The following is a 26,184-nucleotide window of genomic DNA, read 5'->3' as shown; positions in this document are numbered from 1 at the left end:
CTGATAACCTGCCCTCTACTGCCCAGAGCTGGGGACCAAAGGTGCGCTTTTTCTCTTTGGGGACGAGGAAGAGAGAGGGTTGTCGATCCGTTTCTTTGTTTCGGGAAAATCTCTGCAGCCCCGGAATGTTATCTGAACTCCTCCTGCTTCTTGGTTCCCTCCCGAAGTGGGGAGAAACTGGAAACTCGCTGAGATGCCGGCAGAGATACGGCTGGCGCGGCAGGGACGGCGGGGACAGGCTCCCGGAGGGCCCCGGGGCGAGGCGCGAACGGCTCGGCGGGCCCGGGGAAGGATTGCCCGCAGCCCGGGCCCCGGCGGTGGCGATCAGGGCCAGGCCGCCTGGGCACGGGGCACTTGCAGGAACCCGCCCTGGAGGAGCGGTCCTGGTCCTGGGCGCGAGCTCCCTGTCGGGGACAAGGCCGGACACCCAGGCGCTTCGGTCCACAGCATGCCGTCCGGCAGGACTCGGGACTGTGGGAGGCGGCCCGCGCACCAGCCTGGCAGTGGGCGCCCTGCCCCCGGCCCCACGGGCCCTGCGGAAGAATTGCCTTATGGCCCAAAAGTTCGTGTGTCCACGCCCCAGAGGGCCTGGTTGCCGGTGGCCGCTGGCCCTGGCTTGTGCCCCGGCATTTGCGTGCCCAGAGCCCGGAACCCGTGCGGCAGATGGCCGGATCACAGCGCGGTGAACCCGAATCCCGTTTGGAACGCACAGGCAGCAAGCCTGGTCAAGAGGGATCCTAACTGAGGAGAAAGGATAGCTCGGCGGCGCGAGGTTCGCCTGGTGGGCAGGGGTCACCCAGGGCTCGGCCTCTAGGCTGCCCGCCCCTTGATTCAAAGACGCGTGGTAGTCCTGGGGCTAAGATAAGGGGCGCACGGGGGCGCGCTGATCCTTGCGCTCCGGGCGCTCACAGCGGTGGAGAGCCAACCAAATGATGGAAAATTACAGAGGCTGCGAAGTGGAGTTCCAAGGTGCTTAGAAAACCTAAAGTGAGGGGAGGGTTGTTGACTTAGCCTGTGAGGTCGGTGAACGGCCTCCAGGAAGTGAGGATGGAGGCAACCTCTTCTGGACAAAGGGCGGGGGCTGGGAGTGTGGCGCAGAGTTCACCGAGGCCACGGACTCTGGTGGGTGCAGGCTCTGGGGCAGCCCATGCTCCAAGGCGCCGCTGCTCTGAGTGAAGTGAAGGAAGTCTGGTGGGCCAGGTCGTCTGGGAGCCCCCAGGAAGTCATTGGGGGGTAGTGCTCATGGGTGTCCCAGCTTTACCAGAAGTGGGGCCTGCCTCTGCCCCCCAGCAGAACTGACTGGACTGGTGAGATGAGAGAGAAACCCAGAGTCCCTGGAGCAAGCACACACTCCGCATAAGATTTGGGGGAGTCCTCATGAGCTGGGCCCTCTGCCTGCAGAATGGTCATTCAACACTTCAGTCTCTGTTTTTTAAAAAATATCAACGGGCGAGCAGCATGGGCCTCTGTTCGTGGCTTGGACATCTTTTTGGTCCCCAGCAACTTCCGTCTTATTAACACCCCAAGGTCAGCCTTCCTCTGACAAGGTTATGTGGTTGCCCCAGCCACCTTGGAGCTCTGCTGCCTCGAAGCCTTGGCGGCTCCGCCCTGGGCTCAGTCATCTTAATTGTAGGAGCAAATTTGGCCACACAGGTGTTATCATAATAACAGCAAACGTGGATGTGGTACTTTCTTCCAGCCAGGCATCGTGGCAAGCTCTTTATAACATATTTAACTCAATTGTAAGGGAACTGAGGCAGAGAGGTGAGACAGTAGGAAGAGAGAACTGGGGATGCAGGCAGGCCTTGGGGCTTTGGCACATGGTATCAATTCCCTTTCTTTCCTCCCTGCTCCTCCAGGAGGTTAGAATGTTACCAGTGGAAAGAAGGAGAGAGGGAAGCTGAGAACGGCCGGGAATCCTCATGGGAAAGGGGCTTGCTTGTGGCCCGGGCTAGTTTCCCCCTAACCTGACAGTGGTGCACCTGCCAGCAGCCCCACCTGGGCTGTGCTGCCCCCTTCCAGTGTGACCCAGCTGACCTCCCTGAGAGATGGGGGCATTAAGGGACAAGGCGCTGGAGAAAATGTCCTGTAGACACCAAGTGCATAATGCCAATAATCGTCATCATCATGTAAGTGGCAGCCACTACTCTGGGCCCAGCCTGGGGTTGGGGTCTACAGGAAGTGTAAATCAGGACTCCAGGCTGATGGCTCTCACTCTTTTCCTCCTAAACCTGTCGCAGGAGCCCCAAGGGAACCTTATAATGATATAGGGTCATGGCCCTGGTTCCAGTTGCTGCATCAGACTCTGGGAGTGGGGCGTAGGAATCTATTTTTCTAAACCCTTCCAGAAAGTTCCAGATTTGGGAACCAGGGATCAAGTTTGAGCCTTGGGCTTGGAAGCAGAAAGGGAATGTGACTGGGTCAATTTCGTGGCTGAAGCTGACCCTGCTGTGAGGAGGGTGGAGGAGGGGCCTGGAGGCTGGGGAAAGGGCTGTGGCCCGGAGCAAGGGGCTGTCAAGGCCCCAGGGCTTTCCCATTCTCTGCTGCTCCTCCTGCTCTGGATCCCCCAGGTGGTCCCGCTGCCCACCATTGCTGAGCCCTTGCTTCTTTTCTTGGCCCTTCCTTACTTTCCAGGGCACCTGCCCGGGACTCCTTGGGTGGCCTCTGGGGATGGGGTGCTAAGGCGTCATGTACCTGAGCATGAGATCTGAATTGGTCTGGCCTTGGTGAGTCCCCTCCTGGCTTGGTGTTGGGGAGCCCTGAAGGCCATCTTGGGGGGCCCTGGCTTGTAAGCCCCCAGGGTATGGAGGAGGGGACTCACGCTGCCCCTTGTGCCATTGGCCATCCTGGCCCAGCTGCACTCGGAATCTCAGGGGGTAGCGGAGGGCTCGGCTGATCACACAGGCAGCTCCAGGGGAGAACCTGGAAGTGGAGCTTGAGGTGGGGAAGGAAGAAAAGCTCTCCCGGGACCTGGTTTGTCCTGGCCACTGGACAGCGGTCAGGAGAAGAGGAACTGGGACCAGCGGAGGACGTCGAGGTCAGCCTTGAGGCATCGAGGGAGAAAGGAGGACACTGATCTTCTGGGGGGCGGGGGAGGCAGTCACTTTGATTGTAAACAGTGTGGACTTGAGGTAGAAGGTGACTCAAAGACGTGTTTTTCGCTCTTATTGGAAATGAGTCAGCTAGAAGGAGGGGAGGACCTGCTCTGGGTGAAGACTCCGGGCTTTTGTTTGTGTGTTCCGAGGGATGCCGTCAGGCTTCTGTGGGGGGCGGCGTGCAGGAGGGGGCAAGGGCACAGAAATGTGAGAAGAAAGCAGGAAACGTGTGAAGGACACCGCGTGTCTGCGGCGGTGGCGCCTGGAGTCTGGATCCACGTGAGGATGGAGTAGACGGAAGAACTGGGCGCCGAAGGACTGCGGGGCCGAGGAGAGAGGCCATGGGGATCCAGAGGGAGGACGCTCGTGTGAAAAAGTGAGAGCTGACTGGCAAGATGAAACTAAGCCAGGCTTTGTGGTTACTTGTTTGCTTGTGGCAAGAGAGCCAGTGTCAGGTTCCCTCCAAGGTCATTGCTTTCCAAGGGGCCCTCCTGGCAGGGCCCCACGCCTGACCTCATTATGGCCCTTGATCTGAACTCAGGGCCTGCGGAGCCTGTGTTTTCTAGGGATGAGGGGTTTGGAGTTCATGCTTCAAGTTTCTGACCGTAGAAAATAAAAGATCATCATGTCTGGCCTCCCAGCTAAAGCCCAGTTTTGTTCTAGAACATGCTTGAGAAAACTATCTTCCAGTATTGGATCAAACATTTTTCGGTTTGGAGAATTCTGTTCTTTCCAAGGCAACGCAGTCGATATTTAAACTCTCTCGTTGGAAACTCGGTTTCCCTGGGTTGAGTTAAACCTGCCTTTCTGCTCTTTCTGTCCATTTTAATCCTGATTTCATCCTTTGGATTTACACAGACTGAACTGAGTCCCTTTTCCACGTAACAGTCCCTTAGGTACCGGAAGGTAAATCTTAGCTGCTGTCATTGTATTATTATTGAAAGTTCACGTGTCGGGCATGGTGCTAGGAAACTCTCACTTAATTCCTGCATCCACCTTGCTCATTCGTTATCCTCATTTCACAGATCAGCTTGGTCAAGTTCTTTAAACCTTAGCTGGTGGCCTTTGCATGGTATCGAGGACGCCTCCCTCCTGGAGGGCCCTGGGGACCTCTCTGGCCTGCCCGTCAGGTTGGGTGTGCTGTCAGTTTCGTGCACCTGGACCCGTGAGGTCACCCACATCCACAACTTGGAGGCTGGTTTTGTCCAGGTACAGGCTTTCCAGCTCTCTCTCTTTCTCTTAAATTTCATCTTACTCATTTGGTCTTTGGAATTCAAAAAAATATTGGAACACTTTCTTTGTAAGATACAAAGCTAGATTTAACAAAAAAAAAGGGACCAGACCCAATTTCTGCCCTAAAAAGTTTGTAATCTCATTGAGACAATGAGGCATTCATAGAAAGAGAAACTCAGATGATGCGGGCAATGCCTCTTCTGAGGTGATGTCTCTCCCTCCCTCTTTCTCTTTCTCTCTCTCTCTCTCTCATTCCTGTGTCAGTTACTGTGTACTCCACTTATCTGATCATCTTACACTTGTTTATGTTGAACTGTTACTTACATTTGCCACCGTCTGTTAACTTTCCTCTAACAGTGCATTATATCCCCTACAGGGTATGAGAACATCTTTTCGTATAATGTGGTTTTTTTGCAGTGGATGAGGCATCAAGAGTTCCTATTGATCATTGGTTCATTGGTGTTGCTTGCTTTGGAGTTTGAAGAATGAATGCAGAATCTGAGGTCAAGGAAGACGGAGCCTTATCCGCCTGTCACACCTCTAACATCTGGAAGGCAACAGTGGGCTCAGTGCAGGAGCAAATGCATGGACGGTGGTGCGTGGGGAAGTCAGTGGAGCCTTCATCATAGGGAACACCCCTGACACCCTAGATGGGAGTGTCTGTGAGAGAGATTTCATTTGCATTGGTTTGGTGGTTTTCAGAATAAGTCTCCGGCAAATGTAGTCTGAGCTCTCCAGAGGGAAGACACTATAAGAGACTGTTCTTATTTGGAAATAGTTCATTATGTCATGAGTCACAGGTAGGATTCCACGGCACGATCCTGTGGAGCGGTGGCCGGGCAGGTGACCGGAGGTGTGACTCAGCTCTCTGGAAGGAAAGCCCAGAGCAGACCGAAACAGCTGTGTTGCATGGTGTGACTCAAGTGGACGATGTTGGCCCGGGAGCTGGCCGAGAACAAGGAGGGGATTAGGAGCTTCCTCTCACATTTACTCTTTTGTCACTTAAAGGAAAAATGCTTTATTATGTCTGGCTTTCCGAAATGAAGAACAGTCATCTGTGTCTTTTAAATGACAGGAAAGAACACTCGAAAGACAGTGTTATCTCTCGCCATCTGGGTTACGTATTGCTTCCTTTCAGAAACCAAAGAGATTTACTATCTTGCATGGGCATAGAAATGCCTGTTTTGCAGGTGGACTGGACCGAATGTGGTCTCCTGGTCTTTCTGGACAGCAGTGTGTCTCCTTTCAGATCCAGAGTGAGACTTCCCCCCCATTCTTTCTGTGTGGTCAGAAAAAATTATAGGCAGCACACTCTTGACTTCTGTTCCATAGTCCGAGGTAGCTGATCTGAGCACAGTTGGTGGTTTTTGGTTCTCAGGTTTTGTGGCTCGTGGGATCGCTGGCTGAGATAGGATTATCCTGTGATTACTTCTGGGTCCCGTGGCTTTCATGGACAATCCATGGCCACGGCTCCCTGCGGCCCTTCCTTTCCCGGCTTCCTTGTCTCTCACTGTTAGGGATCTTGAATGAAGCGTGGATTTCGAGCATTGATTCATCGTTCCTTTCAGAGCGCTCTTAAACTGGGAAAGCCGCCAGTGGGATCGAATTTTCATTTCCTGAAACTTCAACCAAACTTGTAGCTGGTGAGATAGCTCAGAGAGGTGGGGAGTAGCTGCCATTGAGACCAGAGAAACCAGAGCTGAGAATGTCTGCTTGGGAACGACTCTTTTGAAATTAATCTTAGGAAGGCGCAGAGTTTTCTCCTGTTTAGGCTGGAGGGGAGTGGAGGATATAGTGTGGATGTCAGGTCCTAGAACCTTCTCTCTTTACAGATCAGACATAGAAAAGGTGTATTAATATGCGATAATCACACCACTTAAAGGCTTAAGTATTAAATATATTCTAAATGGTGACTCCTCCCACCTGTATAATGGTCAGTTTTCTTTCCTTAAACCCAGAAAGGTGTTGACTTTTTTTTTTTTAACTTAAAAAAATTTTAAAGCTATCAGGGCTGGCCCTGTGGCCTAGTGGTTAAGTTTGGTGTGCTCTGCTTCAGCAGGCTGGGTTCCATTCCTGAGCATGGACCTACAGCATTCGTCATCAGCCATGCTGTGGTGGCGTCCCACATACAAAATAGAGGAAGATTGGCACAGATGTTAGCTCAGGGCCAATCTTCCTCAAGCAAAAAAAAAACCAAAAACTCAAAGTTATCAATATGAACAGTTCTTACATTTTATCTTTACACGAAGCGTAAATAAATGATCTGGTGTATTTTTGTTGTGACCTGTTCAATGAGGTTTCCCAAAATTAAAAAGCTGTATTCATATTTTGATTTATAGCAAATTAATGTTTTTGGGTTTTTTTTTTCAAGTTTAATGGCTCAAATAGTAATTTTATGTAGGAGACAGAAACGCACTGGTGTGTTGGAGCTGAGTCTGTGGCTTTGGCTCCATTGGTTTTCCAGAGCAGGTGGTAGCTTGGGAGCACTTACCAAACGCATATCTGCAGATCCGTAAATGCTGGGAGTCAGGCCCCTCCCTCCCCAGCAGGCGGGTCAACGTTTATCAGCTTTATGATCACTTTTATTTAACAAAAATGTATGTAGCCCTTACTGATGCCAGGCACTGAGAGCTTCCTCAGTGTCAACTCATGTCATGCCCCCGACAACCTGTAGTGGGGGCCACTGTCATCTCCTTTTGCAGGCAAGGAAACTGAGGCACAGAAAGGTTAACTAGCTTGCCCAGGTGACTGTTAGTGAGTCACTGAGCCAGGTTTGGGATCCAGAGTCTAGTCCCAGAGGTCATGGGCTTAACCACTGCACCATGCTGTCTGCTCCTGTTTGAGCCCCTACTGTGTACCAGAAACTGTACAGATGGAAATATTCAGACCTGATCTGGCCAGCTTCGCAGCCCAGAGCTTTCTCTGGGCCCCCATTTCCTCATTGGGAACACAGCCTTGTGGATGGATGATTTCCAAGGCCAATTCTTTCTTTCTTTTTATTTTTTTTGGTAAGGAAGATTAGCCCTGAGCTAACATCTGTTGCCAATCCTCCTCTTTTTTGCTGAGGAAGATTGGCCATGGGCTAACATCCGTGTCTATCTTCCTCTATTTTGTATGTGGGACACCTGCCACGGCATGGCTTGATAAGTGGTGCATAGGTCCGTGCCCGGGATCCGAACCTGTGAACCCCAGGCCGCAGAAGCAGAACTCAAGAACTTAACCACTGTGCCACCGGGCCAGCCCCTCCAAGGCCTTTCTCGAGGTATTCTTTAGTCATTTCAAGACAGCAGGGAGTGGAGGATGAAAGCCCTCACTTATTCATGATGGGGAGAGTGACGTCAGATGGGACTTTACCCTAAAGCATTTCGTGTTGACGGCCTTTCTAGATATTACTATTAACTGTTCAGAAACCTTGGCAAACAAAAGACCCAGAGTTTTCTTTTCATTATTGCCAGCTAACCTTAGAAACCATCAGAATAGTTAGTTCTGAATTTATTTTCTGGATTTAGGGTAGCAACTAGAGTAGTGGGTGGGTGTGGATGTGTTTTATGGAATTTTTTAATGTATGTGTTGATTAAGAATGGGGAGCTTCCATATGGCTTACTTAAAAAGTCAGATGTGACCTCTATCTGGTACCAAGTTCTAGACCACCTGTTGGAGGGTGGGCGGCCACTCCCACGTGCCTGTGGAGCCTCTGCAGGCACAAGGGAGGGAGGGTCTTGTCACACATGCCCTCACTTGGCGGGCAGTGTGAGGGGCACCGCCTGCTCCTTCTCATCCAATCCTCAACTGAACAAGATGGTGCCGATTACCACGTCCATGTCTGTCCCAGATTCGGAGAGCTTCAGGTACTGGCCTGGTGACGCTGCCAGGAGTTGACCCCAGGTCTTTATCCAGCCTTAACCTCTGCTGAACTTGGCAGGTCTATAAGCCACCCTGTGTGTGTTCTCATTCCCCGGATTCTCCTCTTGATAGAGGTATCGTGGGGGAAGTCTCGGCCTCCTGGTGAGAGCTAAGGGCAGTGGCCCTAACCTCTCAGTTACCAGGCATTCCAAACCCCCTCAGTGTGAGCAGCTGTGGGGAAGAGGTGGCGAAGGTGAAGGCCAAGGTCAACGGGCCAAACTGCGGTTTATTCTGGAGAGAGGTACCTCTCACCTAGAGAGTCTTCTAGTTCTTTCTCGATGTATCTTCTAAAAACTAACCGGTATGGAAATTTTATAGTCTTGAAATTCTTTCTTCTAGGTCATCTTGAACGTTCCAAATACCTACCATTACCTGATGCTGCTGATAAAGTCAGCATGGCTTTAAACTCAGTAAGTGGTTAATTATTACCTCCCTCGCCCTTTCTCCCCTATCTCTTCTATTCCCCGAGGTGATCATTGGTCAGCATTTTCAGACCTGTTTACAGGGAATGTGTGTGTTCTGTGGATGTTGGTCAAGGCACTCTCCAGGTGACAGGTGAGAAGGAGTCAGGGTGTAGCCACACAGCGTTCGCACAGCTGAGAGTCTCAGAGCTGTCGGGTGGAGGTGGCGAGATCTGCCTTCTCCCTTTCGCCTCTTCTCCTTCTGCTCTGAGGCTGGGGGTGTGCGGGGGAAGGGTGAGGTGTGGGGACAGACAGAGGCAGGACGGTGTTAAGGGGAGTAAGTCCCAGGGAAGAAAGAGTGTATGAGATAGCATCGGCCAACACACCACTGGGTAGCCTGGCTTCCTGATACACTGGGACCAGGTCATGACTGAATGAGGCATTGGGTGACTGTCCTTCCGCCTGGAAACTGCCTCCTCTCCACTTTGGAGACAAATGCAGTATCTTTGTTCCCATCGTATCTCACTGATTCCTCTTATAACTGGGGATACGTGCATTTAGTCAAGAGTTGTAGTTAATAACAAAACTGCTCTATATCTGGAAAATATATCTTTTGCTCCCCCCCCGCCCTTTATTGTTGCTGGTACTTATTTTCACTGCATCCATTTTAAATGTCAAATCCACTGCACAGGAGTTCGCCAGGACAAACTGCTGTACTTGCTACTGCCTTTCTTGGGTGGGACGGCGTGTTCTTAGATGCTTCAGATAGAGGCCAGACACATGTGCTCCCTTTTTTTGCCTCTGGTACCCCATTTAGATTAGAGATTACATTTGGTTTTCCTTTTCTGTCCACTGCTCTGGCTTAGAGTTAGAATCTTTGGACTTTTGAAGGAGCGCATTGGTGAGTTATTAAGCAGAGGTCAACTCTGGGAGCCTGCATTTGGCTCACTGCCTTCCCTGGAGGCCTCATTTAAAATTCTAAGCATAAAGTTGCCTCTGCTCAGAATACTGGTCCTCTCTGAGATTGCAATCAACAAGAAACAGGGGGCAGGAATTAAAGAATGGGAAGAAGTTCTGTATGGTGACCTCAGCACTGATAAGAGGAGAGATGTGGCCCCCCCAGAGTGGCCGAGCCAGTGGCGATTGAGGAGAGCTGAAACAGGGAAGAATGAAGGCTGGTGGGGTCTATAGAGGCCTGGTGGGCGTGGTCTCGAAGGGGTAGACCTTGAGAAGGCAATTTTTAAGTAGAAAGAGAAAGAGGAGAAGGTCATTCTAGGAAGACAGAAACCAGCTGAAGGATGGAGCTGGGAATAAAATGCTATGACTGGGGCAGTACCTTCCACGTTTGGACCCAGAAATTCCGCTCCTGGGGATGTAGATACGGAAATCTACACACTCTCCACAAAAATGCGTGTGCTGTATAAGGATGCTTGTTGCCCCAGAACCGCTAGCAGCTCCCAATTGTAAACCATTTAAATGTCCATTATTAAGAGATGGTGAGTAAATGATGATGCATCTCCATAAGAGAAGAGGCGATAGAAAAGGAATTTTCAGAATAACACGTATAGTATGATCCTTCAGGTAAATTTCTTAACCTCTGTCGTTTGTGTTCCTCTCTGCAAAATGGGCTTATCAATCATACCTGTACCATCCTAGGGGTTATGGTCAGGTTTCAAGGAGGTCATGAATACAGACACCCGGTGGCAGGGGAGCTCTCACATGTTAGCTAGTATTATTCTCATTATAATTCTGATATCATTAGTTCATGACTTTGCGCCCCCATTCTGAAGCTGGGAAGCTTCATTCATTCCTTCATTTATTAGGGGAGTGACTCATTCCCAGACTTCTGCACATTTTTTTTAAATTTTTAAATTAAATCTCGAAGTCAGCCATTTACTTTTTCTCTGTTTTAAAAAATGAATAGTAAACAAACAAAAACAAAAACTATTGACAATTGAAAATCCTGGCTAGTTTGTATTTCGGGTAAGTTCAGTGTTCGGCATAATTATAGACACTCTCAAGAATCTGCGGCTCCGTTTCAGTGCCTTGTCTGAGTGTGGTGGGATATACATTTAACCTTTAGCGTAATTGGGGTTTTACATTATTCATCTTCTTTTTAATTGTTTAGGGATCACCACCAGGTGTTGGACCTTACTACGAAAACCATGGATACCAACCGGAAAGCCTCTATCCCCGGCCGCCCCCGGTGGCCCCTGGTTACGGAGCGTATCCGGCTCAGCACTACCCGCCCTCGGTACCCCAGTACTCCACAACGGTTCCGACTCGGGCTTCGACACACGTCGTCCACAGGCAGTCCAAATCCCCATCGGGGACAGTATGCACCTCAAGTAGGACCCTTTTTGCATTATTTCCTATAATGGAACCCGAGTTTGGGATCTGCCTTCTCTCGTGGGCTCTCTGCTCTCACCAGCTCTGTTGCTGACGATCCTCATCTGCTGGGGCTCGTCTGTCTTAGCTTGTCTTTCCCCTCTCCTGCATCCGGCTCAAGGCTATCAGCCGCCATGTCTGACCTGTCCAGAGCCTCGCAGGGACTCCGGGCTGCAAAGATCTTCATCTTCCGTTAACTCTCCTGTACCAGCTTTGCCTGAATCGGCCGGGGTGGTCCTTCAGGCCAGGCCTCTCTGTGCTGTTTCTTGCCTGCGTGGTGTAGTGGTGTAGCATCTTGAATAAATGGTAAGCTCCTGCTGCAGGAATAAACTATTGAAGCTTTCTTTGTGGTACAGTTCCCCACATACAGCAGGTCGTGTTTAAGATGCTTGATAAGTGTTACGTGGTCCATGAATTAAGTGGCTGATGTGGTTGTCACCCAGAAGCATCTGCAACGTTTCTCTTGGCTCTAATGATCTTCTGGACAGACCTGAGTGGGTCGTAGAGGGAGCTGAGGAAGTGGAGCTTGTGTGGCCTTTGATCCCACATCTTTCTTACCCTCTCGTTCACCTCTTCTTTGCATTTCATTTTGGCCCCTTTCTCTCCAGACCCCCTCCTCTTGCACTCCCTCCTGGCTTTCAGTGCAGGCTAGTTTAAGAACTACCCAGGCACAGCTAGTACAGCGGTGGACTGGCACAGCCAACACTAGAACTACTACGGTGGCTATACTGACAAACATTTTCATTGCTAATGTTTTTATGTTGTGAGATATGCAAACATATAAATACAACTTGTGCGGTTAAAGATTAGTAATAAAGTGAATTTCCCTGTGCCCACCACCACATCATAGACGATGGAGATGAATAATACCTCTACTATTTGAGCCCTGTATGCTCCTCCCCAGACCTCCCCAGACCTCCCCAGCTCTTAACAAGTGCCGTCACTCTCGTATTCCTGCCCCAGTCCTGGCGTCCGCCTCCCTCTCCCTTCACAAATGGCTCTTGCATCCTTCCTTCTCTTCGCCAGCCTCTACTCTCTGTCATTCCTGCCTTTGCTACCTCTTCATGACCCCTCCTTAATCATCCCTGCTCCTTTCCTCTGTGGTTCTTTCTTGCCCTCTCTCAGTTTCTCTCTGCTCAGGGAGATACTTGTCTCTGCGCTGATGTCTCTCTGGTGGTGGTTGGGTAGGTTGGGACCAGTGGTTCTCAGGACCCCCCGGGGACATTTGGCAGGGTCTGGAGACAGTTTGGGTTGTTATAAGTGGGGAGGGAGGTGCTACTGGCATCTCCTGGGTTGGTACCAGGGATGCTGCTAAACATCCTACAGTGCACAGGACAGCCCCCCGCAACTCAGATGATGCAGCCAGAATGTCAGTAGGGCCGGGGCTGAAAACCCCTGGTCTTCGTCCGTCATGGTGGTCGGAAGGAGGCCCGGTGGGGGGAGGGTTAAGGAACCCCCGACAGTAGAAGCTGCCTCCTAAAGAGAGAGGACAGTGGTCAGAAACCTAGGGTCCTTTCCTGAGGTCAGCACCTTCAACAGGTGGTACCCATACCAGTGACTGTCCAACCCAGCCCGACAGAAAGAGCCCACTTGCCTGACACACGTTTCTACTTTTCCAGGGGAGAAACCTGTGATGACAGTCAATCGGACAGGAACATATAAATCCCTTATCAGTTACCTTTATAATAGAAGAATATGAGCCTACACATATGATTCTGCATTATAAAACTGCCCTTTAGACTCAAAAATAGCTTAGTGATCTAAACTTGGTATTATTTTTTAGAATATTTTATTGACTTATAACACATAGAAACTCATACATTTTATAAGTGTGATATTTGGCCTTGGAATTTTTTAAATTAATAGACTGGTTTTTTTTAGAGTAGTTTTAGGCTTATATAAAAATTGTATAGAGTTCCTATATACTCCTTTCTCTCATCCCCAGTGTTTCTCCTGCCATCTTGCCTTAGTGTGATACATTTGTTACAATAGATGAGCCGATACTGATACATTATTATTAACTGAAGTCCATAGTTTTACATTAGGGTTACACTCTTTTTGTTGTATATTCTATAAGTTTTCACAAAGGTATAATGATACGTGTCCCTCATTACAGGATCATACAGAATACTTTACTGCCCTAAAAATCATCTGTGCTCCACCTACTCATCCTTCCATCTCTGCCCCCAACACTTGGCCACCACTGGTCTTCTTGCCGTCTCCATAGTTTTGCCTTTTCCAGAATGTTATATACAGTCATTTGCCACATCATAACATTTCTGTCAACAACGGACTGCGTATGCGACGGTGGTCCCATAAGATTAGTACCATAGAGCCTAGGTGTTTAGTAGGCTAGACCATCTAGGTTTGTGTAAGTGCACTCTATGATGTTCGCACAATGACGAAATCTCCTAACAATGCATTTCTTAGAACATAGCCCCGTCGTTAAGAGGTGCACGACTGTAGTTGGAATCATGAGGTATGTAGCCTTGTCAGAGCCTTGACAGTTAAGTAACAAGTTACTTAAATAGCACAAATCAGAAGAACCCCATCAGGAATACAAGGGGCATTTTGGGACTTAATATATTTATTTGCTTTGGCAACAGTCATAGATGTTTCACATTGAATTGCAATGCCTACACACCTTAAAGTTTGGGATTTGGAGAACTGAAGGTCAACAGTCCTGTGGTTTTGCAAATAGTTGACACTAGAAACTGTAGGGCCGAATCAACAACAGACTACATTGATAATGAGGAAGGTACATAAATAGTAAGTTATAATAATCTCAACAAAAGCAGTGATTGAAAACCAGGACCAAACCTTGGACTGAGCAGACTCTGATGACAAATGCCTGTCCAGTAAAGGAAAAATTAGGGCTCCCCATTGCCCACCTGCTCAGTCTCCTGAGCAGACTGCCACTCGCTCAGTTAGGGGTTAAGAATACTGAACTTAATATCCTGTGGCTCACCAGGCAAGTTACTTTATCTTAGATAAAATGATGTATGGGGAAGTTGCCCAAAGGGAGAAATTGTCCTTGGCTAATGGGTCAAATTGGACATTTGAAATTTCCCCTGTTGGAGCTGCCTCTGTGACCCACCTTGCCTGTGGGGAGACATAAGCACCTGAGGCCAAGTTCTGATAACAAGGCTCCGGTGGCATGTGGCTGTCCTCAGACCAGTGGCCCTGGCCTCACCTGTGAGCCTGTTACAACTGCAAATTCCTGCCTCCCTCTCATTATTCAGGCTCCCAACCGAATCAGAATCTCTGGCGATGGGGGCCAGGAAACTGGTGGACAGGTGCCCCAGGCGATTCCTAGGCCTGTTACGGTTTGAGAACAGACTGGAATTCGCAGGATGTAACAAGGAAATGAGAGGCGTGGCTTTGAGCCCTGATCAGTTGGGTCAGCTCTGGTCTGTCTGACTCCAGAAGCTGAACTTGCCCTGGTTCACTTCCGGAAGCATAGGCACACCTGTATGTACAGGTGGCCCCCCCACGCACCCTTCCTCTCCAACTTGGGCACCCTCCTGGATAAGCTAAGGAGGTTGGAGGGTCTGTTTAAATACCTTCTCCTCCTCTCTCCACTTGTCTTCCAAGGAAAGCTCTAGGAGCACTCGGGCCTGGGGCTGTGCCCTGCCTAGGATTGCTGGGGTGGTGGTGTCTGGCGTGTCCTCTGAAACTTGATACAATGTTTGGCTCACACTCTGACCAACAACGGCCCATTGGTTTGTTTTGACTAGAGAACACTGGTGACCTTTTCCTAATGCCTTTCTTCTTGGCTGAAATGTGAGCCCATTGTTCCTGCCCTCAGCCCTTTAGGGCCAATGTCAGTGTTGCCCAATAGAACTTTCCACAGTGATGAGAATGTTCTACATCTGCCCTGGACAGTACAGTAGCCACTGGACACAGGCGACTGTTGAGCTCTTGAATTTACATAACTTGACTTAATTCCATTTAATGATAATTAATTGTAGTGCGAATAGCCACATGCGCCAAGTGGCTGTCGAATAAGGCGGTGTGGGTGTGTAGCATCCATTCACTAAACCGTCTTGAGTAAGACCATTTATTCTGCATTGAGTACCACTGATGTGGAGATGATAGTTTCGAGGACATTAAATTTTGCTTATGCTTGTAGTTACTGAAACAAGGTACCTTTCCTCTTTCAGCCAATTTTTTACACGAATCATTTATTTGGCTATTTTAAAAAAGACTATACTTTTTTTTAAGAGCTTAACTTTAGCGTGTGTTGCTTCATATCATGGTTTCTTCCTTTTGTTCTCCAACAAGCATAAAGTTGAGTGCCCTGGAAGAAGTAAGACCTCCAAGAATACATTCTTAACATTAAAAGTCCTATTTTTAAGTGTATAAGAAATTATTTCTCGACATGATATGCTATAAAAGTAGTGGTTAAAATTTGAGAGGGCAACTTCTGAAAAATTCTGCAGCTGAATTGTGTACTTGCCTCTTTCCTCCAGAGACTAAGAAAGCAGTGTGCGTGACCATCACCCTGGGGGTCCTCGTCACGGCAGTAGTGGTGGCCGCCATCCTGCTCTGGAAGTTTTGTAAGTGCAGAGGAGCCGCCCAAAGCAAGTGGGAGAAGTTATGCTGTGCTGACCATTCAGTGGTCTTGCTCCCTGGGCTGGGGGACCACCCCTAGCCCTTCCCGAAGTTTCTCTTTCCAAACGAGCTGGCTTCGCCTTCCTTCTGCTTAGTTACGGTGGAGCGTGCATAACCATTGGAAGCAGCCACTCTCGTGGTCCAGGTGGTTGTATCTGCCCCGTGTGCTTCCTCTTAATCTGTGGTTTCTCAGAACTCCATGCCATTTGGGTTGTATTGACACACGGTGGGAGAAGCATTTTCAGTTTATCTAGTGCTTTGGGGCACTAGGTGCCACCCAGCACCCATGAGCACAGCTTCCCCCACTTGGGGCCACCCCTGGTCCCCTGTGTCTCAGTTCCCACAGTGGTTGCGCCAGGCCAGGGCGTGCCCTTCCGCGCCATCTCCTGTGACCACAGCCCAGGCTTTTCCACCAGCTGGAGGCAGTGCAGGCTCACGATGTCTATGGATCACAGAAGTCACTTGTGTGGCAGGGAGGGAATGGGGGGTGGTCCAAATCCATGCTAGGAGTCTTCCTCACTGGCCCCCCAGAAGCAGTGTACCCCAGGGCTTCTCTGTTGCTGACTGCCAGCCCTGTTTCCTTTGATATATGTTGGTGGCAAGGACACATCCCCTCCTTATCGAAATAAGGGGGAAAAGGGTTCTTCCCTCTTGTTACCTGGGGCTTGGAGACCCATGAACTCCTGCTGGGCGCTGGGAGGTTTTCTTGGTTTCTGAGCCTGACTGGAGTCTCCCTCCTGTCTCTCTGCAAGTGGAGCACAAGTGCTTGAGGTCCGGGATCGAGTGCGGCTCCTCGGGAACCTGCATCAACTCCTCCCAGTGGTGCGATGGGGTCCTGCACTGCCCCAATGGGGAGGACGAGAACCGGTGCGGTGAGTCTCGGGCTGTGCGTGCAGAGCTGTGCTGGAGGGACTGTGCACCTGGCCCTGGGTGCCTGGACTCCCAGTGTCACCATGGAGACCACGACCGGTGTGGGCCATGATGGTGCTAGGCCTGTGTCCGGCACGTCAATCCATCACATTATTGAATCCCTACCTGGAGGCTGAGCCTTGGGTCCAACCCCAATTTTCAGATAAGGAGACGGGCTCAGAGGGGATGTGCTCCTGGTTCAGCATCACACAGCGGGCGGGAGGGAGACCACAGGGCCAGGGGTCAGTCGGACATGTGTGCTCCCAACCACCACAGGACGTCCCCGCACGGCAATTAAAACGAGCAAACTGTTGAAAATGTGAAGCTGGGAGTGCACTGTGTTATTTTCAAAACAAGCTGCCTTATAGTCGTGTGTGTCTGCCGTCACAGAGCTGGCACTGGACTTGCTTTCATTATTTTCTATTAATTTTTGAAGGTGATTTCAAGGGTGGTAAGGGGCTGGTAACAGGGAAAATGATGCTTGACTACGAAAGCTGTGCTCATTAGCTCTCATCTCCATCCCCCTGTTGCGTCCTCTGCGAGCTGATAACTTTTCATGCAGTTAGTGCTGGAGAAAAACAGTGTTCTGCTTCCTGGTGACCTGTCTTCTCCTGTGGGCCCTCCTTGGTGAGGTTTGTCTGCCTGCACATCCTCGTTTCCAGGTCGTGCACCTGTGTGAGGTGGATTGTTGGTCCCGGCTTGTGGGATTCCTCAGTGAGGAAGCCGGGGCCCCGGGATTGCACCTGTGCCTGTGGGTCGCTGCTTGGTCTCTGTCTTGCGGGCTCCTATGGCACAGCCTCGTGCCTTAGGGAGCTTCCTGGGGAGTGTTTGCACTTGGAAGTGACTCACCCACTCTTTAAACTTTCCACATAATGCCTTGCCTTTCTTTTGGTCTTAATATAGTTGTCATTATTTTCTTAAATATAGCAGGGCACTTTTGAAGTTGAGCAAGTGTAGTTACGGTATGAGATGGAATGGCTTTTAATGTTTTCCTGCGTGCGTGAATAAACTCTAGCAAGACAAACTCCTTTTGGTACCTGGAGAGTCTCTCTCTCTCTTTCTTCTTAATATTGAAGTTGTATTTATTTAAATGCTTTAAGAGTTAATATACTCAAGTAGGTCAACAATCAGGAAGTACCAAAGGGTATGCAGGGAAAAATCTCATCTCCCCCACTCCACTTACACGCACACACTCTCGTATACACACTCACGCCCCACACATTCACATCTCACACACGTTCACATACGCACACATATATACACTCACACTGTGAGATAATAGAAAATACATGTTAATCTCTGCCCCTGATTCCTGGCACAAAGCTCCTGAAACTCTTGGAATTTCCCAAGTGATAAGGATACTAGGGGCACCTTTGGTTCTAATATCTGGCCTATGACCCCAGTTCCTGACACAGGGCTCCTGAAACCCCTGTAATTTCCTGGGTGACAGGAGCATCTTCTGCTCTAATGAGCCGACTCTGGGTGGGCTCCTGGATGGGGGCTGGTGACCAGAAAGACCAAACCATGATGAGAAGCTTGTAATTCTCAGCCCCGCCCCCCATTCTGTTGAAAAAGGAGAAGTGGTGGAAATGGAGTTAATGATTGATCATGCCTACGTGATGAGGCCTCCGTAAAATCCCAGTACAGCAGTACAGGGGTCAGGGAGCTTCCGGGTTGCTGAACACAACACAGGGAGACAGGGGGTGCTGGGAGAGCCGCATCCCTGGAGGGGACATGGACGCTCCGCCACCTCCCCACATGCCGTGCCCTACACATCTCTTCCATCTGGGTGTTCATCTGTATCCTTGATCATATCCTTTTATAATAAATGGGTAAACGTAAGTAAACTGTTTCCCTGAGTTCTGTGAGCCACTCTAGCAAATAAATCGAACCTGAGAAGGGGGTCAGGGGACCTCTGGTTTATAGCCAGTCGGTCAGAAGCACGGGTGACAACCTGGACTTGCGACTGGTGTCTGAATGGAGCGCAGTCTTGTGGGACTGAGCCCTTAACCTGTGGGATCTGATGCTATCTCCAGATAAACAGCATCATAATTAAATTGTAGGACACCCAGCTGGTGTCGTGGAGAGTTGCTTGGTGTGAGGAAAACCCCCACACATTTGTGACCAGAAGTGAAGCATTCTGTGTGAGGAGAAAAGGAGACACACAAGAAACAAAGACACCAGGAGGAGGAAAGCACTGGGTTGTTTTTCTAACTCACACACACACACTCACATGCACACACATATACACATCCACACACTCATATACACACTCACTCTCATATACACACATACACACCCCCATACTCATATACACACTCACACACAAACACCACACACTCTCATATACACACACACACACACACACACACACATCTTCACCAGCCAATCATATTTTTTTCTTAGTGGCAAATAATATGAATTTCTTGCTTCTCCTTCCAGAGAGTTTTTGCATAAAAAACAAATATGTGTTTGCATTCTTATTCCTCCATTTCCCAATGGTTACTGGGAATCCAACTGACTCCACAGCCCTTGAGAATGTGTCCTGGAGATCATCTCCTGTCGGGACACGATCTCCCCCTTCCGCTCTGCCGCACACTCGGTGTTCCTCGTATGGACGTGCCCTTGTTGAACCAGACCTTTCTTGGTGGACATTCATGTCCTGCCCACCTTCTGCTGTAACGTGCATGCTCCAAGCATGTGAGCGTATCGGTAGGAAACAGTCCCAGAAGAAAAATTGCTGGGTCAGAGGGTTTGTGCATTTGTGGTTTGCTAGTCCCTCCTTGATTTGGTATTATCTAATTTCAACACTGATGATTCACATGAAACAAAGTAGATGAATGTGACATCGTGTGTGTATTCTATATTAGATCAGAGCACACGTGGGATGTGCTTTTAGTTTGACCACCTTGTAGAGTGGAAATTCTTTTTAACTGAAATGCGCGTCTTCTGACACTAATGAGCATCACCCGTCCCATAGAAAGCATTCAAGAATGTGTGTAGAGCTTTCTTTCCAAGGATACATATATATTCTTCACATTAATTCACTTCCTACATCGATTGCTATGCTTTCTGTGGCCGCTTGAGGTTAACATACTGTTTTGTACACTTGAAAGTTGCTAAGAGGGCAGATCTTAAGTGTTCTCACCCCCAAAAAAAAGGAAAGAAAAGAAAATGGTAACTATGTGAGGTGATGGGTATGTTAATTAACTTGATTGTGGTGATCATTCCACAATGTATACATATATCAAAACACCAAGTTTTACACCTTAAATATATACAATTTTTATTTGTCAATTATACCTCAATAAAGCTAAAAAAAATTCTTAATACTTAAAGAAAAAAAAAAAAAAAAGAGCTGTATGAGACCATTTCCAGCCCTCTGGACCATCAACTCGCATCTTTTCCTAGTTAGCATTTGAGTGGAAGGAAAAAAAATCCCTAAAATTACCCACAAATCAAGAATGAAATGTTTCCCTTACTCTCTACCACGTCACAGTGTTAGTTTTACTTTTGGAAATATTTAATTACAGTTACTTTTTAAAAAATGTAATAAACTTTAATTTTTAGGGCAGTGTTAGATGCACAGAAAATCGAGCAGATAGTACAGTGTTCCCATGCGCCCCCGCTGCACACAGTTGCCCCTATTGTTAACATCTTGCATTAGATGTGGTACGTTCATTACAATTGATGAGCCAATGCTGATACATTATTATTAACTAAAGTCCTTAGGTTACATTAGAGTTCACCCTTGGTGTTATGGAAAAATGTATAATATGTTTACATGTGGGCAGTAGGTTTGGACAAATGTGTAATAATGTGTATCCATCATTATAGGATCATACAGATTAGTTTCACTGCCCTAAAAATCCTCTGTGCTCCACCTGTTCATCCCTCCTCCCCCAGCCCCAGGCAACCCCAATCATTTTACTCTCTCCATAGTTGTGCCTTTTCTAGAATGTCATAGAATTGGAATCATACAGTAGGTAGCCTTTTCAGATTGGCTTCTTTCACTTCGTCATATATATTTAAGGTTCCTGCATGTCTTTTCCTGGCTTGATAGCTCATTTCTTTCTAGCACTGAGTAATATTCCACTATCTACATGGACCATGGTTTGTTTATTCACTCACCTAACATGTGGCCAGCTCACATGTGGTATGTGGAACCAGTCATCACAGAAGCACTAGGAAGTAATCAGGCCAAGGCTGGTCATTTCATGGAGGAATGAGCCCCGAGATGTCCAGCACAGTCCAGTGACTCAGGAGCCACAGACAGGAGGTGACTATGAGGTCTGAGGTAACCAGGTCCTCATTTTATACTTTAAACCACTTATATTTCCCCCAAAACCACAGAGCACAGTTTTGCATACTTTTAGACTTTACATAAGTAGTGTCACATGGAACACAACATTTAGCAACTTGCCCTCTTTTATGCAATGCCGTTTTCAAGATCGTTCATGTTAATACACAACACTCTGGTTAATCCTCAAGTCATGTAGGATTCCGCTCTGTGAATATGCCGCTTGATGTGCTCTCCCACACGATGAAGTTCTCAGAACTCTGGATTGTGGTTACCTCCAGGGAGAGAGAGAAGGGAACAGAATAGGAAGGGGGCTTAAACTGTATCTTTAATGTTTTATCTCTTTAAACAAAAGAGGGGGTTGTTTTGGCAAAACCTTGATAAAGTTAGTGGCAGAGCCTACACCAGGGGACTCGGCATGTCTCAGGCGCTTTGCCAGGGTCCAGGCTTTGGGCAAGAGGGGGTCACAAAGTGATTGTTGAAAGAGCACTTTTCGAAAACACTTTATCTTATTCATTGTTTTTTAAAAATAGCTTTATTGAGATATAATTCACATACCATAAAATTCATCTTTTTTTAATAATTTTTATTCTTTTTTGTTTTTTTTTTTTTGAGGAAGATTGGCCCTGAGCTAACATCTGTTGCCAATCTTCCTCCTTTTTTCCTTTTTTCTCCCCAAAGCCCCAGTAGATAGTTGTACATCATTCTAGTTGCTCCATGTGGGATGCCGCCTCAGCATGGCTTGATGAGTGGTGCGTTGGTCTGTGCCCAGGATCCCAACTGGCACACCCCGGGCCACCGAAGCGGAGTGCACGAACTTAACTGCTACACCACCAGGCCAGCCCCCAAAATTCATCTTTTTAAGGGCACACTTCAATGGTTTCTATATACTCACAGATCTATACGGCCATCACGACAGTCAGTTTTAGAATACTTCCATCATCTCATAAGGCAACCTTGAGATATCACCCTCTTACCCCTCCTTCTGCACCTCCCCACCCCAGGCCCTAAGTAACCCCTAATCTATTTCTATCTCTATGGATTTCCTACTCTAGACATTTCACAGAAATGGAATCATCCAGGATGCGGGCCTTTGTATCTGGTTCCTTTCACTCAGCATCACGCCTTCAAGGCTCACGTGTGTTGTAGGATGTGTCAGTACTTCATTCCCAGCTGTGGCGGAATAATATTCCCTTGTATGGACAGACCGTATCTCGTTCATCCATCCATTGATGGACAGCTGGCTTGTTTCCACTTTTTGGCTATTATGACTACACTGCTAATGAACATTTGTGTGCAAGTTTTCATCTGAATACCTGTTTTCAACTCTTTGGGGTAAAGAGCACTTTTTAGCAGAGAAAGAATAGATTGACAGCATCCCTCCTGTGTGGTCAGTGCATTGGGAAGAGGGAACCTGGTGCCACCATTTCCCGAGCCTTTGTGTCCAGGGGAGGGGGCTCATGGGCAACTCGAACAAATGTCTGGAACTCACGGAGACTCTCCCTCATGCAGTTCGCCTCTACGGACCAAACTTCATCCTCCAGGTGTACTCGTCTGAGAGGAACTCCTGGCACCCCGTGTGTCGAGACGACTGGAGTGACAGCTACGGGAGGGCCGCCTGCCAGGACATGGGCTATGGGTGAGCTTGGAGCCCTCGGCGCCAGGGGTGGGGTGTGGGGCCATGAAGACATGATGGGCAGCAGAAACTTAAGAAAGATCAGTGCTCCTCTCTGCCCCTCCCTGGAAGAGCCTGCACAGGAACGCCTTGGACAGGTGTCTCCTTCCCTAAGCTGGGCCGGGACACCAGCAGGTGGAACTTGTGCCCGGCGTCTAGTGAGCGTGGCTGACTGCCACCCAGCCCTGCCTCCTCCTGGGCCTCCATCCACTCCTGGTTACTCAGGACCGTCCAGTGCCTCGGTCGTCAGTGGTCCAGGGTGCTGGCCGAGCGCCTTGGGTGGCTCTCTTCCTGAGGATGCTCCAGGCAGCATTGAGGCCATGACTCCACCCACCTCCTTGGGTGGGGGCTGGGGGTGAGGGGCGCTTGGGGAGGGCTTGGGGGGGAGGTCAGAGGGAACAGATCCTGCACGACCTTCTCTGCCCGCATGGGGGAGGCATTGAAGACTTTTGAGCAGGAGAGAATTGGTCATCAGATTTATATATAAGACAATTCATTCCTGCCTATAGCCACTGGCATGGTGGGAGAGGGAGGGGAGAGTGTCCCAGCCAGGGGCTCACCAGAGCATCACTGGGGACAGCTGAGCAGCCCTCTGGCCTCACGGGGAAAGGCCATGTGATTTTACCTTCTCTTCTTGGGGTGCCCCCATGTGACTTCTATGCAATTCTAGAATGCATAGAACATGCCAGTTTTCAAAGTGAATTACCACTCCATAACAAAGTTAGTGTCTTAGCTGGTGAAATACTGTATTTTATTATTTTTTATTTTTTTGTAAGGAGATCAGCCCTGTGCTAACATCTGCTCATCCTCTTCTTTTTTTGCTGAGGAAGACTGGCCCTGGGCTAACATCCGTGCCCATCTTCCTCCACTTTATATGGGACACCGCCACAGCATGGCTTGCCAAGCAGTGCGTTGGTGTGCGCCCGGGATCTGAACCGGCGAACCCCAGGCCGCCGCAGCAGAGTGCATGCACTTAACTGCTTGTGCCACTGGGCCGGCCGCCAATACTGTATTTTATCATTGGAGACACTTAACATCTGTAAATTTTGTTAGATTACATGTGCTCACACATCCTCATTCTCATCGTTTCTTTATCCTGACCCAAACTAGATTAGAAACACGACTGATGGAGGGCATTAACCTGACACTTCTGGGTTATCAGACTGAAAGATGGTGATAACACAATGTCACCTGATTAGAACTTCGGATTTTGTTTTCCAAAATGCTAAGATACCCCTCTTAACCTGAGAATCATACATGAGAAGTGTTATGATATCACATAGGACCTGTGATTTCTTGTGGCTTAACCATTATTTTAAATAATATTTTCTGTCTTTTTAGGAATAGTTTTTATTCCAGCCAAGGAGTGGTGGACGACAGCAGGGCCACAAGCTTTATGAAGGTGAACACAAGTGCCAACAGTATGGATTTCTATAAAAAACTGTACCACAGGTATTTGCTGATTTCTTTTCTCCTTTAAAAAATTTTATGATGAGAATGAGTAGAAGACCCTATGGGGAATCACCGTCCCGAGTTGGAGGAGACCGGACTCTGAGCAGGACTGGTCACTCTGAGTGGCTCTGGGTTCATTGTCGGGAAGCGGCTGAGGTTTATCTGCCCTTTCATTTGTGCCCTCTGCCCTCATTGGTATTGGGTAACGCTGCAACATCGAGATCTACTTTATTGATTTTCTTTACTCTCCAGACATTGGAGACGTGCCCCCCTGTGTGTCACAGTGTATCTCTAGGAATCTAAGAGAACCTCGGGGTCCCATCTGGGGTGACCAACCATCCTGGTTGCCTGGGACTTTGCAGATTTCAGTACTGGAAGTCCCCCTTCCCAGGAATCCCCTCAGTCCCAGGCGAGCAGGGATGGTTAGTCCTTTGGCCCCAGGCCATAGTGCCAGAAGATGCCATACGAGGGGTGGGCAGTGTTCTGAGGGTCTGGGAGGGAATGGCTAGTTCAGTTCAGCCAACATTTCTTGTACCTTGCAGCTGACTTGTGTCCAGTGTGTGGAAATGAACCTGAGCAACAGGTCCCAGGATTGATGGCTTAACTGGTTGGGAGGGTGGAGAGAGCGGTAGGCTTATACTACTCATTTGTTTTGCATATGTTTAAAATGTTTTCCTAGAATCATTATTATCATCTGAATGTTCTTTAATGTAAAAGACACACAGTGTCCTTTGCACAAAGCCATCCTCAGCTCCCAGGTCCCTGCCACTCATCCGTAGGTGGCTAGCCAAGCCATCACCTCCCTCCCGGCCAGATGCCAGGTGCTTCAGGTTTTAGGGGAGGATGAACTAATCATGCCACCCCTGCTTTCCCGTGGGTGGGAGGCCGGAAGCACGTTTGCATTCCTGGTGGCCGCCAGCTGAGGTGTCAGGGGGCGCTGACTTCTGCCCGACCGCCCTGAGCCTGGCTGTCCCCAGGAATGAGACAGGGTGATCCCAGGAGGAGGGGTGTGCACAGCCAGGTGTGCCCATCAAAACAGCAGGGCTGCGGTTTGCCTGCCGAGAAGCTAAACACAGCTGCCTGGGCTCTTTCTAAACGCCGAGTGTTTCTTTGTCTCCCTTGGTTACACAGGGGGAACAGGGCCGGGCAGGGGAAGAGAAGGGCCTCGGGAACTCACAAGGTGGCTGCAGGGTTTGGAGGAAAGAAGAGAAGGTCATTCGCTGGCAGGTAGTGTCCGGTATATATGTCGGGGGTGGAGGGGGTGAGAAGACATTCCTCTTTGCTTTCAGAAGTTGCCCTTTGATACCTGAGTCTCTCGGCTCCTAGTGGGGCTCGTCTGAGTGACCGCTGTGTGCCCAGGTGCTGGTGGCTGCACAGCAGTGCCTCCATGTAGAGAATAGACCTTATGACTCTTGGAAAACATCTTCTCTTAATGGGAACGTGTCTTCTCTTGGCATTGCCAATGCCTCTCTGCCAAAGACCACTAGGACACACCGTGTCCCTGGAACCGTGGGCATCTTAGAAGGAAGGTATCGGAAGGGACTTATTATAGGACTCGGGCTCGTGTTGGGTCATTTGGGGAAGGTTCAGGGAAGTGGGGGTTTCCTCTGGATTGGATGCTGTCAGGAAGTGAGGGTGATCTGTGACTGGTGTCTTCATGCTTTTTTGATAGAAGGTGGGTGGCAGGAAGCCAGCCTACAGCTGTGATTGGCAAAGAAGCCGCGGTCCCTCGTGTTAGCCAGCAGAGGGGGCTGCTGGTCACTGTGTGGTTTGGACCAGGCTCAGGGTCTGTTCAGACAGGATTCTGCAGGGGGCTGGTTTGCCTCCTGCTCCATCACGTAACAGTGGTCTGGCCCAGTGTTGATGCTCCGTGAAATTGTTTGTGTTCAACGGAATACACGGCCAGCTATGAATGCCTGGATGCTTCTCTCCTCCTCAGTGTATTAGGGGGAAAATCCACTCTACACCAGCATGCATTGGTTATTTCTTTTTCATTTGGAACCCCGAATGTTTACCTCCCACATGAGCAACTTTTCTTTTCTTCTGCCCCCGAGCAAATGATTACATTGTTTTCTGTGCAATACATGGAAAGCAGTCATAGGAAACTGAAAATTTACAAACGGCTTCCTTACAAAATTAGAGGGTGATTTTAAATTCCAAGAATAAAAACAACAGCAGACATTATTGAGTGCTTACTCTCACAACCACTCTATG

General features: G+C 48.9%; 1 protein-coding gene across 3 annotated transcripts in view; it reads left to right on the top strand.

The window, feature by feature from the left end:
* Positions 1–26,184, top strand: part of TMPRSS2 (transmembrane serine protease 2) — a 36,929-nt gene that overhangs the window by 461 nt on the left and 10,284 nt on the right. For all 3 annotated transcript variants that reach the window (XM_058523141.1, XM_058523142.1, XM_058523140.1), the window contains exons 2-7: positions 8,571–8,641; positions 10,761–10,980; positions 15,493–15,579; positions 16,387–16,506; positions 22,356–22,482; positions 23,860–23,970. In XM_058523141.1, the coding sequence (XP_058379124.1) occupies positions 8,627–8,641; positions 10,761–10,980; positions 15,493–15,579; positions 16,387–16,506; positions 22,356–22,482; positions 23,860–23,970 (680 nt within the window). In that variant the 5' untranslated portion in view covers positions 8,571–8,626. The remainder of the gene's footprint in view (positions 1–8,570; positions 8,642–10,760; positions 10,981–15,492; positions 15,580–16,386; positions 16,507–22,355; positions 22,483–23,859; positions 23,971–26,184) is intronic.

This window comes from Diceros bicornis, chromosome 27, assembly GCF_020826845.1.
Source record: "Diceros bicornis minor isolate mBicDic1 chromosome 27, mDicBic1.mat.cur, whole genome shotgun sequence".
NCBI classification, from domain to species: domain Eukaryota; kingdom Metazoa; phylum Chordata; class Mammalia; order Perissodactyla; family Rhinocerotidae; genus Diceros; species Diceros bicornis.
The sequence above is the reverse complement of the archived record's forward strand: the minus strand, read 5'-3'. Positions and strand labels throughout refer to the sequence as shown.